General features: G+C 41.4%; 1 protein-coding gene across 7 annotated transcripts in view; it reads left to right on the top strand.

The window, feature by feature from the left end:
- Positions 1-14,778, top strand: part of DTNA (dystrobrevin alpha) — a 420,552-nt gene that overhangs the window by 390,103 nt on the left and 15,671 nt on the right. For all 7 annotated transcript variants that reach the window (XM_061131324.1, XM_061131326.1, XM_061131323.1 and 4 more), the window contains 2 exons: positions 3,644-3,740; positions 14,169-14,328. In XM_061131324.1, coding sequence (XP_060987307.1) covers positions 3,644-3,740; positions 14,169-14,328 — 257 coding nt within the window. The remainder of the gene's footprint in view (positions 1-3,643; positions 3,741-14,168; positions 14,329-14,778) is intronic.

The following is a 14,778-nucleotide window of genomic DNA, read 5'->3' as shown; positions in this document are numbered from 1 at the left end:
AGCATTCCATGGGCTTCCCCAGGTCTTTCCTTCCCATATTGCATGGCGAATCTGAGGGAAAGTTTGCAAGGTGATCTAGTGAGCCTTCCCACTGCAAAACCATTAAGAGACAGCTAAAGGACTGTATTTGCAAAGACAATACCATCTTCTACAAAGAAGAAACTAGTAAACTGTAAAGCAACTTCACAGTACAAATGTGAAGAAAAACAATTATAAATTTTCATATATATCTCTTGTCTAAAAAAATAAGCATATTATATACCCTAAAGTTGCATTCTTTTTAAGGTATATGAGATTATTCTTTGAGAAAACTTGTTAATATAAAGAAACTTTTTTGTGGAATTATAATCTCTGATGCAGGTCTGCGGTTTCCAGACTTGAATTGCATTAGACCAGCTTAATTTTTTTTTTTATTGGTGGGGGGAAACAACATAAAGTTAAGTACTTTTTGTTTTACCATGTAACAGTTTTGTTTGGGCTGTACAATTTTGTTTTAGCTGCAGCACGTAAGCTTCTGTATTTGCAGCAAGCAAGGACTACTCTTGGCTGCAGTGCTCTGGTTGCTGTGGCTTCTCTTGTGCGGAGCACAGGCTCTAGAGCGTAGGCTCAGCAGTTGTGGTCCAGGACCGAGTCTCTCCATGGCAGGTGGGATCTTCCTGGACCAGGGATCAAACTCGTGTCCCTTGCATTGGCTGGCAGATTCTTCATCACTGGACCACCAGGAAAGTCCCTATAATGACATCTTTAAACTACCATCACCTGTTACCATGTTTCATGAATGCAGTATATTTTTTAACTTTTTATTTTGAAAAACAATTTACCTCTACAGAAGAGTTTTAAGAATATCACAGTAAATTTCCCTTCTACACTTCACCTAGAGATTGCAAACATTTTGTCGCACCCTCCTCTATCTCCCTATATATGTTTACTTATGTAAACTACACACACATCTTTGATGAGCTGTTTGAGAGTCAATTGCACACATCAAAACCCTTTACCCCTAAATACTTAAGTGTATATTTTCTAAGAAAAAAAGACATTCTCTTCTATAACTATATCATCATCAAACACAGAAAAGTTAATACTGATATTTATTATTATTATCTATTAATAATATACAGTTAAGCCTTCCCTGGTGGCTCAGATGGTAAAGAATCCACCTGCCATGTGGGAGACCTGGGTTCAATCTCTGGGTTGGGAAGATCCTCTGGAAGAGGGCATGGCAACCCACTCCAGTATTCTTGCCCGGAGAACCCCATGGACAGAGGTGCCTGGTGGGCTATATTCCATGGGGTCGTATAGTCCAAAGAGTCAGAAACAACTGAGCGACTAAGCAATATACAGTTCATATTAAAATTGTGGCTATCATCCCAACACTGTCCTAAAGAAAGTAGATTTTAACACACACAAAATTAAAAATAATCTGACAGAATATCAGAATAAAAGGCATTCTTTTAGAGATGAATGTGTTTAGCTCTATGAAAATAAAATCACTATTTAGTCCAGGTTTTCTCAGTTTTCCTTGGAACACTGGAGGCTACACCACACTTTTGTTATCAAACCCACATTTGGTAACCATTGGTGTAAACACAGAGAAGACATTATTAAATAAATTTTTTTAAAAACATTTATTTCAATCCAACGCATGAAAGAGTAAATGTCATGTTTTGAAAGAGTACTACTTAAGATAAATACAAATAAGGCTATTTCAGTGTTGATTAATTATACATTACTATAAGTTAATTTTTTCTGATGGTTTTTAGATGCTTCTTTTAATATTTCTTATCTGTAATTTTAAGAGTTTGCTTTAACCTTCCTCTCAAAGTGCTTTTGGCCTTTAGCTCTCAAAAGGCCAAAAATTACAAAACAGCATCTAGAAGAGAACTGGAAATAAATCAGAAACATTATCTACTCTTCTGTCAAGCCCTACCGAGGATATAGCTGGAACACCATGTGCAGACAGACAAGGTCAAAGGAAAAAACAGCTAATGGAGTTGTCACTGAAGAATATTGTTGAATTGGGCAAGACTTTTTCAGAATTAGAATTCTACAGACCAGCAAGACAAAAGACTAAAATAGGATACCATTAAGGTCTATAAAATTATGGTGTTCCTTATCCTGAAGATTCAGAAAAGGGGCAATTATAAAGAAAATCAACAGAAGGATTGCTCTCAAAATAAACTTTAAGTAGCAACAAAAGCCAAAAATATAAATATATTTAAAAAGTGACATGTTTATAAATTTTGAATTCATAAATCTTGATGATGAAAGCCTATATGAAAGCAAATTAGAAATGTCTCATTTACATCCATCACCTGTCCTCCCACAAAATATCTTTCAACTGGATGAGTCACTGACCTAACGCAATGTGACAGTTTTATGTTGTCCGTTTTTCATTTCAGAGTCCCTGCTATAAGCTCCACTTAATATTATGCCTGTGTCATTGAGGCTAGACATGTCCATTCATACATTAACACATGTATGGTTAAGGCATCCACATATTTTTAAAAATATAATTTCCAATATCTCAGAATTAGAAGCCCTTGGGGCAGGGAATAAATTGTATACATCATTTTTTTTTTCACTAACAGTTATGAAAAAAGAGATTGAAATAGATTTGGAAACTATACTTCAAAAATGTGGATCCTTAGTATTTGTGTCCTTCCTGGTTTTCATTCTTGTTGACAGCTGATAGAAGTTTTGCAAACCAAAGTTAAGCAAACACAAACCTTGTAGATTATTACAACAGTTGTATCAGAACTCCTTTTTTCTGACTTCACTCTAAGCAGCCAAACCCAAAGCAGAAAATTTAGATCGACTCTAAAACTATGTACAAGGAAAAGTTCTCCTCTGAAAGGCACCACATTGCATCCTAAGAACTGAACAGATGAAAAATTTACTTTTCTAAATCTGATTTCCAGACACTAAAGTAATCAGTATTTTCTGTGAGATTTACGAGGGTCCTTGGGCTCGGAGGATCTGTGGGTTTGGCCTGTTTCAGTGGCAGTTTGGTTTCTGATCTGAGGACCCAGTGGCCCAGCACAGGGTCCATGACATAATAAGCATTCAGAAATATTTTATTTTCCAGTAATTAAAATTAAAATCCAATAAGATTTTAATTTTGTTTTACTATGACTTTTATAAACATATACCTGGCTGCTCTGGTATCTCAAAAAGTAAAGAATCTGCCTACAATGCAGGAGTGAGTGAGTTATAGTCACTCAGTCGTGTGTGACCCTTTGGGACCCCATGGACTGTAGCCCACCAGGCTCCTCTGTCCATGGAATTCTCCAGGCAAGAACACTGGAGTGGGTTGCCATTTCCTTCTCCAAGAGACTCGGGTTCAGTCCCTGGGTCAGGAAGGTTCTCTGAAGAAGGGAATGGCTACCCAATCCAGCATTCTTGCCTGGAGAATTCCAAGGACAGAGGAGCCTGGCAGGCTACAGTCCATGGGGTCCCAAATGACTAAATGACTAAGAAGCTATAATTGTTCATTCATTTGACTTTTTCCTGCCAGGTAACCATGTCAGAGACCCAGAGATGCCTTTTTTCTAGTGGTCCGCCACTGCCCCAAGACTGGGAAATGTGGTTAGCTCAGTGAGTTGAGTGCTGTTTCTAACGACAACTACTACCTCTTTCTTAGGCAGCGCAAGGACGAGCTGGAGCAGAGAATGTCCGCCCTCCAGGAGAGCCGGAGAGAGCTAATGGTCCAGTTAGAAGGTCTCATGAAACTACTAAAGGTAAGATGTTTCACACAGCTATTTCCTAGACCTACACCTATGGCATTTGTAAAAAAAAATTTTTTTTAATAAAAAAAATAAATTTTAAAATTTGCACCTAATGTGCAATGGTTTTTCCAATTACTACATATGCGATTTCCTCCCCAAAAAAGTGGTTTCAAACTCAGTTTTAGTATCTTTTCTTAGACACATCAAATGATAACATCAATTGTAGGGCTCATTCTTATCCATTTCCTGGAAGCAGACTACTAAGGACCTTCAAGGCATAAGTTATTTCCAGTTGGCTCATTTCCAGTTCCTTTTGTCCTTGGAAGTAATATTACTAAAACTGAATTTATTCAAAAATATTTTACATTTCATGGCCTTCAGCCGTTCTGACTAAACTGAACAGAAACTCATATCTAATTCAGAAAATGAAGATACAGACATTAAATAATTTTGGTGATTATGGTTTTATTAAGAGGAGTAACTTTTTTTCATTACAGTAAATGTTATCAAATCTGTGTGGCTTTAGCAGCAAGTCACATAATTTCTCTGGGTTTCAAATGCAAAGCGTAAATGGGAATATCTCCTTCACTTTTCTACAAGTGGAGCATGTAATAAGATGATCTGCAGGCTGTTATAATAATAATTCTCATTGGGAAGTGGCATTCTTTCTCTCATAAATCTCAGTCCCTTCATCAGTATGCACAAAGTTGCATTTCAACTCGAAAGGAGACTCATATGGCCACATGTCCCTGATCGCCCCAGTGGACGTTTCAGTGCTCTGTGGTCCTCCTGCCTGATGTAAACAAGCATGAACCAGTGACATGCCAAAGGCAGGAACTAAAGCTTATGTTAGAGTTACACAGACAAAGTCTCTGGGACAGACAGCTCACTTGCGAGACAAGATGTCCTGTCTTTCAGTCTGTGGCTCCCCTATATCCCTGACACCCCATCATTGATTGTTTCTGTATTCTTTTCTTTCTTTCTTTTTCTTTCTTTCTTCCCTTTCCTTTCCCTTCCTTTCCTTCCCTTTCCCTTTCTTACTTTTCTTTCTCTCTCCTTTCCTTTATTTCTTTTATGTATTTATTTTTTAATTTCAAAACTTAAATAACAGCAGATATTTGTTGAAACCTACTGTGTCCCAGGCACTGATGTAAATGTAACACTTTTTTTTTCTTTTCTTTTCTTTATTCTTTATTCCTGTAGTCGACTTTTCCTGCCATCAGTATCGGAAATGCTTTATCTTTACTGAACAAAATTTACTTTTCATTGTATCAGACATATAAAGTATAAAATTCCGTTTTTGTTGTACTATCTATCCTCTGTCCATGGAATTCTCCAGGCAAGAATACTAGGGTGGGTTGCCATTCCCTTCTCCAGGGGATCTTCCTGAACCAGGGATCAAACCTGGGTCCCCTGCATTGCAGGCAGATTTTTTGCCATCTGAGCCACCAGGGAAGCCCATGTTAAGACAGGACTAGATAATTAATAACTTCTTGCTATTTCTGCCCTATCATCTCATTTGATGATCCAGACAAGCTCTTTCTGGTTTTTTTCCTCCAAATATACCAAATAAAGTGGACCCGCCCCATCTTTCCCTTCAATGAATGACAGGAAACGGAAAACAGCCCTCTGGTTCTATTTCTATGCTTCTGTCACTGTAGCAATGGGAGACGAGTCTGTTTACCACTTGCCATCTTGGCATCACTGTAGCCTAACTGAGCGTAGTCTATTTTATCAGGAGGTACCAGTTTGCAAGATAAAGAGAGAAATCATGTTGAAAGATGGTTGGACACATGGAGGAAAGAGACAGGTCCATAGTTTCCAATACCTAAATAGACTTGGAACTCTAAGTAACCAAGGTAGAAGAGGCTTGGTTTCCCCCACCTTTATTCCTTCACACTGTGTACATGCTCCTGTTGGAACCCTGGGTAACCTAACCATTATTGATTCAATCTTTCTGTAGGAAGAAGAATTGAAGCAGGGAGTAAGTTATGTGCCCTACTGCAGGTCTTAACTAACAGTGGAGGGGCCTGCCGTCCTGCCGTTTTTCTCATTTGCTTTTGCCTCTAATGTACGTTCATGCTTCAGTTTGGAAAGAGAAAAAAAAAATTATACTAATTTGCTTCCTTTTCAATGTAGTGCTTGAATTGAGACACATAAAATTTAGCATTTTTTTATAATTACAACTACCATCAATATCAAAAGAAGAGCTATTACATCTTTTAGAACAGGGAACACATTTAATTTGTTGGAAACTTCTTAGATCTCCAGGGTCTAAGTTTCAAACCAGTCTCATGCTTTTTCTGGGTCGTGGATCAGACCCTTCTCTTAATAGAAAGACACTCACCACAATTACTAATGTTCCATTAGATAGAACCCACTGAGGTTCTACCTCAGTTTCAAACCAGTCTCATGCTTTTTCTGGGTCGTGGATCAGACCCTTCTCTTAATAGAAAGACACTCACCACAATTACTAATGTTCCATTAGATAGAACCCACTGAGGTTCTACCTCAGTTAGCATTCAGAAGCTAACCTTGACATCCTCTCATACTGTGAATGTTCAGTTCGGTTTCCATTTTACTGAAAAGGTGTGGAACTTCTTTTTGTAAAAATCAGCCAATTACATCCCCTCTCATTGCCTGATTACTAAGCCCTGTTCCCCACTGCTCACCATTAAGTGTTCCGTCTAATAAGAGAAAGACTGGACTCTAACTGTTCACTTCTCAGACTAGAATATACCTACCATTGGTTGATGACCATCTCCAAAGAATAGGTAACTTTCAGCCTTTCTCTTATCACCAAGCACCTTTCTGCTCTGGGAGTTCACAAGGGGTTACATACATCTTCCCTGGAAATAGGAACCCTGTGGCTCTCTGTAGCTGAACTGAAGCCCTCTGTCTGACCACGTGGCCTGGTGCAGAAGCCAGCAGAGGGAGCAACGTACTCAAAATACAATAAGAATAAAACAAAAGCAAAATAAAAGCAGCTTTTATTTCCAGTGCATGTACCGAGCTGTGTATGATAATATATCCCACCTGCCGGTCTTATCAAAAAGTTTGACATTATTTCCATGGATCCATGACAACCACAGCCTGTCTGATTTCAACGTACCCTTTCATTCTTCTGTATTCTCTTTCCTATTATTCATTGTGCGTGTTTGTGTGTAACAAAGAATGTTTGCAAAATGCTGGACACATTTTTACCCTTCATTCCCATGGTCTGTAAAAAAAAAAAAAAAAAAAAGGAAAGTGTAAAACGAATCTGTAATGTCAGACAATAAAGACAATGTATTACATTATTTGTATTTTGTGAACAAAATTACTTCACTAAACTGAAGTCAAATTTTAATGAAAGACAGCCCCCCTGGGTAAAGGACACATATTTGCTGTGTGTATAATTGCCCATAAATTCATACCTGGGGTGTTGCTATTGTACATACGAAACACTTAGATCATGGTAAAGAAAAATGCCATCTCATGGTCCTTTTCTGCAAACAGCCTCTTTTCTTTACTGTCTCTTACTCAAGATGTGCATAGAAAACAGAAAGAAAGCTCAACTATAACCTTACTCCTCCTAGTGGAGGCAGAGGGTAACCATCCTGCATTCAGTCAGCCTGGCTTTAGCCATTGTCCCTTGGAGACCTTCTCTCTTCCATTTCCAAGGCAACGCATTCTTGAAAGGTTCAGTGGACCAGGACGTTCATAAACAGATGGATGCATAGAGCCAAACCATGGCAGCGTCCATTACTGCATTACTGCCTGCTTCTCCTCCAGTTCCTCCCCCACTGAGCCCTCAACAGCTGCAGCATCCCTGAAAGTCAGCCAGCAGTGGTTATCGCTGCCTAGGTTGTTAAGGACCATTGTTGGCAACACCCAGTGGAGTCTTTGCAGTCTTACTCATGTCTTTGTGTATAGTCAAGCCTCTTTTCCAAAAGGACCCAAGGCAGCTTACAATTAACTAAAGACATAAATAATGACTTCATAAAATAGAAGTAGAAAAATCAAACACTAAAGTAAATGCAAATATGCTTATCTTAAGGGATAGGGGTGTTACTCTGAGCTTTCTAGCAATGAGGCAAAAAAGGGAAAACATAATTGGTGGTTTTATCAGAACAGAAATGTCAGTCCTCAAGGGACCAAAATTTCTGTTGGCATAAAATATAAAGGAAATTTCACTCGAGCTTTAGTAGAGGAGGAGTGAATAATAAAGCAGACACATGCAGTAGTAGATTTCATGTGGCTGATTCTTATACTGACCTTCAGTCAGAATTAAAGACAGAACCCCATATGTCCCAATCCTGCAGAGGCAGTTCTACAAGGAAATAAACAAATGCCATCTGAATTTATAGACTTATCATAGTATAACATGATCTAAGGAGAGAATTTAGAAGTTTTAGTCTGGCGTCTGCTTCTAAATTCTGTTTTTATTTATGAGCCTTTCCCCTCTGGGGACAGTCTCTTTGTAAAATCAGATTTAAGACACCACACACAACAAATTGTGCTTGATTTAATAACCTCTACTTGCTTTATCGTAAGTCTGTGTGGTTCAATGTATTTTATTATACTGGTATATATAATTCCTACTTATACTGTTTCTTGTTCGAGGTAATGCATGAATTTATTCCCCTTGAGGAGAGAACATGAATTTTTTTAAAAAAGAAATAGTGCCTGTAATATAATATGATGATGATGATGGTCTCATAAGCAATAAATTTTTTTACAAACTTGAGTCGAAATTATCCTACCCTCTTTCTTCTTTGTGTATTTTTAAGATTTATTGAAGGAACCATAAAAAAACACTCATAAAAAGTTTAATAATGAAGGCGCCTGGGATACAATAGCAGTGACGGTATGTTCCCTAGTTTCTAGTATCTTTCCAGTGTCAAATACCATGACCTGGTCTACAATCAAGTATCCTGACTTTGAGTTCAGAAAGTAGGATCTCAATAATAATTTTCTTAGAAAGATTACTGGAGTTAGCCCTGAGTTATGGTGGTCCCAGTTCCTTACTCACAGCTGTAAGATCTTGAGTAAGTCAATGAACTTCCTAGCAATTTATCTCAAACATACTGGTAATACATGGCTCTCAGGGTTGTTGTAGAGATTTAAAAAGATAATGGATGTAAAAGCACTTTGTAAAATGCTCTGCGCATGTCAGATATAAGGATAAATGTATGTATGTATGTATGTGTACACATATACATCAGAATATATAAGCTTTTCTAATTTGAGCCACATTTCACACACACGCACACACACACACACACGCACATGCACATACACACTTATACTCTTTCTCACATTAGCTAACAGTATCTCAATCAGGAGAAGAAAGTCACACATCATTCCCAGTTCCATCTCCTGCTCCATTGTATTCTCTGTTTACAACAGAATGGCCCGATTCACTGGGGAAATCATGGTCACTTAGGTTCCTGCCTCTTCCAAACATATTGTGAAATATGCACAGGTCAGAAATAATAGATTTTACCAGTTTAGGTTCACCTTCCATCATGTCCCCTGCTTGTCCTCTCTGGTGGGTAGCCTATGGAGTAGTAAAGTGATCAAAAATGAATAGGGGTGGGGCTGGTTTCCATCAGAAATAAGCAACTGTAATATTAGGACTAAAATCTGTGTTCAAAAACATACCTCACCAGCCTCTCTCTCTCTCTACTCGCCTCTTCTCTCTGTCTCTGTCCTCTTCCTCCTTCTCTCTGTCACACTGCTTTTAAATTAGAAATTGTTAACTAATTCTTGAAAAGTAAAAATTGCCTCTCTGCTTAAAAAGCCTTACAAAATGGTCCTCTAGTTCAGGACGAAGGCTGAGCCCCTTGAGGGACACCGGAGGCCCCCACACCTGGCTCCAGCTCGTCCCAGCTTCATCTGTACCACGCCTCACCGCGAGCCTGGTGTATCAACCCCACGGCCTCCCAGCACGTCTGCAGTACCCCTCAAACTCCCCAAGCCTTTTTCCCCCTGATACTCCAAGCCCTGGAATGCTCTTCTGTCTCCCACAGTACTTCCTCTTTTCTGCCTGGAAATCTCTGCTGTAAGATGCAAGGCACGTGTTTCCTCCTGTCTGGCCAATCAGAATTAGGCAACTCATCTGCATCTCCACATGAAGCCCTGTGATGATAATCAGGGTGGTTTGGAAGAGAGGGTGAGAAGAGGGTTGAATGTCACTAAACAGGCGGCCACGTAAAATCAGGCAGGCCTGACTGCACTGCATTCTCCACGGAACCTGAGAGGCTGACTTTCGGGGAGTGGGTGACCTGGGTGGGGGACAGTCCACAGTACCACCTCCCCTTGTCTCTGGACCATCTGCTCTGCCATTCCTCCAGACGGTTCTGGTTCCACAAAGCGACACTTGGCACTTGCCCTGAAGCCTCCTTCCTTTCTGGGATGGAGTGGAAACCCAAATCCTTCCTGGAAAAAAAAAAATCAGAAAATTTATGGATCTTGTCAGACTTTTTAAAAATTGATACAACAGCAGGTTGAGTGGATTCTCAGAGAATGGAGGGTAGAAATGAATTTTTCATTTATTCTCTGGGAAGAGAGCTATTTTAAATTTGCCAAGTATGATGTATGGTTTCCTTCTTCCATAAATCAACTCTCTCCTCAGGAATTTGAAATCTATATATTGATCCGCATGGACCATTGTCCCTTAAGTCTTTGCTCCATTAATCACAGAGTAATTTCCAGGAAAGGATGTTCACAGAGATTATTCACTCTAACTCTTCTAAAGTTGTTACCCAACGGCCATGCCTCATGACCAGGCCAGAGGCCACAGTTCTCTACAGAATACACCTGTGAAAATGAAACTGTACCATATTCACTCTTCTCCCCCAAAGCTAAGAGGCAACTGCCTTCCCTAGTGGTCCAGCAAGAACAGCAGTCAGGAAGGCCTGATATGGTATCCCCAGCAGTAAGTCTGGAAGTGAAAGTGTTAGTCACTCAGGCTGCATGGAATTCTCCAGGCAAGAATACTGGAGTGGGTTGCCATTCCCTTCTCCAGGGGATCTTCCTGACCCAAGGATCAAACCCGGGTCTCCCACGTTGCAGACAGACGCTTTACCATCTGAGCCACCAGCAAAGCCCCTGGGGTCTACTATGCATCGAACTGGCCAGTGTCCTGACAGAGGGAGGTGGGCCCTGATAACCCAGGAAGCCCGGATTCTACCCCCAAGTCTAGGTAAAGGCTGGTCATGACTGGGGAGAAGATGCAGCTGAATCTTTACTTCAGCAATGAATCGTCCACCTAAGTTCTTCACACAATCAGACTGCTTGTAATTGCACCAATTAGAGATTCATTTAGGAGATAGTAGCTGTTAGTCATTCACACACGGGTGTAATTTAGACTCAGTCAATTGTTTTTCCCCTAACGCATAACCACAGTCTGTTATTTTTCTCTTAACACAAGACTACTCATGGGAGTTTTGAAGACAGGAAACAGGCAGAAAGGGGTAGGAAAAGTTGGCTTTGGAGAATTGGTGTTAGGCAGGGAGAGCGGAGGTCAGTGTGGTACCCAGAGGTGGCGTGGTGCCCTGTGCTACCCTGTGGCAGCATCCCCGAGAGCATCGCATGGTAGAGAGCCCGGGGGCACAGGTGTGAGCAGGGCTGGCATGCACTACAGCCATCAGATCCTGAAACACAGGCCCACAGCCCCAAATCCAAAATCACTGGGTCCAGAGATGCTCCAGAACTCAAAATCGGGTTTTAGAGACTCACTACAGTGCAGACAGCACATAAGTAGCCTCATAGCTGTTATGAAACAACACGTGTAGCCCATTGGATTTCACATTTGCAGATAAGAGACTGGGGGCCCGTATTTCTGAAGTGGTTGATAAACAGCCCGAAGGCTCTTCTGCCACCGTGGCACTCACACTGCTCTCCATGAGCCGGTAACTAGAAGGTGCTACCGCCTGGCCCAGCAGAAAGCCCTAGACCACTGCTCCAACACACTCCCCAGTGCATCCTTGTCCTACGTCTTCTGAGCCTTTAGGTAGCTCACCTTTTCGACATTCGTGACAGTATGTTTTGAAACACCGATGGAAGGGTGCAAAGGTTGGTCACAGTGCCCGCAATCCTGAGAAGTAGCTGGGGTGATGTAGGAAAACCCTGGCCTTGTGGCCTAAAGGCCGGGGGTCCATTCCAGCTCTGTCCTTCACTAGCTCAGAGACCTTGGGTAATGATGACGTCTGAGCCTCAGTTTGCTAACCTGAGAAATGGGAGTACTCATACCTCAAGTGGTTGTTGAGACGATTAAGTGGAGTAGATGGGATTAAGGTCCTTTCTAGACTATCAATGGCTATTAAGATATAAGCTACTATCATGCCTAGCACTGATTAGTGAGAGAATAAAACAAACGTAGGCATACCAGTATGCTCTAGAGACTATAAATTGCATACGAGAGTGGAGTTTTATTATTATTGTGAACCTCCTGTCACAGAAGAGGATGTGGCTTCCAGGGTAGAGAAGGTAACCCACCCTGAATAGCCAAGAGAAGGCTTCTTCCTTTAACCCCCCTGTCCAACTTCCCATGGCCAGTCCCTCCTGCCAGCTGCATCTGGGTCCTTGGTAAAGAAAACAGATGAGAAAGGGTGAGGAGCCCTGCTAAGAGCCCTGTCTTGGAAAGGATGCACAGGAGGGTTGCCAGGGAGAGGCTCCTGACCTCAGAGGAACTGACCAACACCTGTCTCCTTTAGGGACCCTCCACCAGCCATAGACCATCCAGGCCATCCACAGCCCAGGGCAGGCAGAGCACCTGGGCTCAGGCCCCACCCCACGCCCTCTAGCCCCATCTCCTGGAAAATTCTTTTCACCTCTTTGAGCAGTGTGGTCCATGACGGCACATTTAGCCTAACGGGGCCTACTTCAACATGGAGAAACACCAGTGGGAATGTATGTGAAAACCTTTCATACATGGCAAGGCATGACTCAAAAGTGAAGTCACCACCTATTGGTATGAGATGCAGGGAGGTGTCCAGGTAGCTCATCAGCAGAGGAATCACCGTAATGACCTTGAGCTGCCCAAGTTCGCTAGGGGAAACCAGGCCCATCCTGGAGAAGGCTGGGGCAAGGGGCTGCAAAGCATCACCAGCAGGCAAACTTCACCTCTCTGGGCCTCACGGGCCACTGCAAGGTACTGTTGTGAGTGAAAGAGTGGAATCCTCAGCACCTCAAGCATCACATGAGTTATTTTCTGTTTTGCTTCATTTTTAATTCTGAATTTTTCTCAATTTATAGATTTGACTTTTATGTGTGATGCTGGAGCCCTGGAAAGCTAACAGCATGGCAGTTTACAGGATTGATGTTGTGTGTTTTAACTGCAAGCAGGCAAACCCACAGCAAAGACCTAAATGGAATATTCCAGAGCGCTGCTCTGGTGGTGCATGTCTGGGGTTTGAATGGGGTGATGATGAATCTCTGGAGCTTGCTGTGAAACAGTCCTCACTCTCCCTGGCCAGCCCCAGTGGGCTGGAGTGCCATTTATGTGAACATCTAATCTGTTGTATATGCACTTCTTAAATTTTCATGTTTGTGCTGACTTGACTGCCTTTGTAAACTAATTATTAAAACAGAAAATGATTCCAAGAGACCTCATTGTAGAGCCAAACCTGTGAAATTCAAGGTGTGACAAGTCTCAGAATGATTTCCTGCTGAAGGTTGGAGTGAGGAGATGAATGACTTTTAAGTTGTTTTCTCCTTTTTCTTCACTCATTTTTAAATCCCACTGTTCTTACTGCTAGAATATTGCTTTTTCATAGGTGTAGAGAAAGACAATTCCTACAGGAACCATTACCCCCAAACTGGAAACCAAGATTTCTATGTTTCTCCTTCTCATTTGAATCCCTGAATCAAAGCAATTCAACAGTCAACTTTTCCTGTAAAGTAGGGGCTAAACAATTTACACCTCATTTGAGTCTTAATTTGAGACTTAATACACACAATATGGCATGGCATGATAGGCACTATAAATTATCCTCTGCAGATGATGGCAAGGCAGACTGGTTGAAAATTTAGGAAGAGCAATACACCACATCCATCCCAAATAGGCTCCGAGTTTATATTTAAAATTTTTCCTAATGTCTTTTTATTCTGTATAGATCTTCCTTCAAGGAGAAAATAAACACCTTGAAATTATCACTGCTTAACAGTAGTTTCATTACGTGGGCAAACATCTCATATATTACGTAGAACAGTGAATGTGGTACTAATCATCTCAGCTTTCGGTTTGTAACCCAAACTTCAGACTATGTCCAGTAAGGTCCTAAACTGTTTGCACCTGCAACTCAAGTTGAGCATTGCCATCTCCATGACCTACAACTTCAACCCGCTTTGGAATTCCATTGTCACGGTTTTTAACACTTAACAGAGGCACTGGGAAGGGCATTTGGCATCTTCTTGGGGAAAACAAATTAATGACTTGCCTTGTCTCTCCAGACCCAGGGGGCAGGCTCCCCCCGATCCTCCCCTAGCCACACCATCAGCAGGCCCATCCCCATGCCGGTGCGGTCCGCGTCCGCCTGCTCCACCCCGGCCCACACGCCTCAGGACTCACTCACGGGGGTAGGGGGAGACGTACAAGAGGCGTTTGCACAAAGTAAGTGGCATTACTATTATTATCATTATTACTTTGCTGTGTTCTGCTTTATGTGACCAAAAAAAGTCGCCAAGGATTGCGTGGTCTACGGTTATCAGAGCCAGTACCGAGGATGTTCTAGACTGTTCCACTGCTGTGTCAGAGCCAGTCCTGCAAGACCTTTTAGCAACTCCCTACACTGATCTGTTCATCCCTTCACCATCTTATCTTCTGGCTTCTCTTGCCCTGCCCCATTTTTTTAATGAGCCTTTGCTCCTTAAGGGAAAGGAAAAAAATCCTTCCAACAGTATCCCTAGGAAATTATATGAATGTAATCCATTTGAAGATCCTGCAAGATATTTCTGGCTTTCTTCATTTTACATGAAAGGAAACTCAGAATTTGAGAGTAAACAAGCCCATCTCTTTAGCACAGAGGCAATCGAAAAGGACGCTTAGTCACCTTCCAGATGC

Source organism: Dama dama, chromosome 27 (genome assembly GCF_033118175.1).
Source record: "Dama dama isolate Ldn47 chromosome 27, ASM3311817v1, whole genome shotgun sequence".
Lineage (NCBI taxonomy): Eukaryota > Metazoa > Chordata > Mammalia > Artiodactyla > Cervidae > Dama > Dama dama.
Note: the sequence above shows the minus strand (reverse complement) of the source record. Positions and strands in the feature narration are given on the sequence as shown.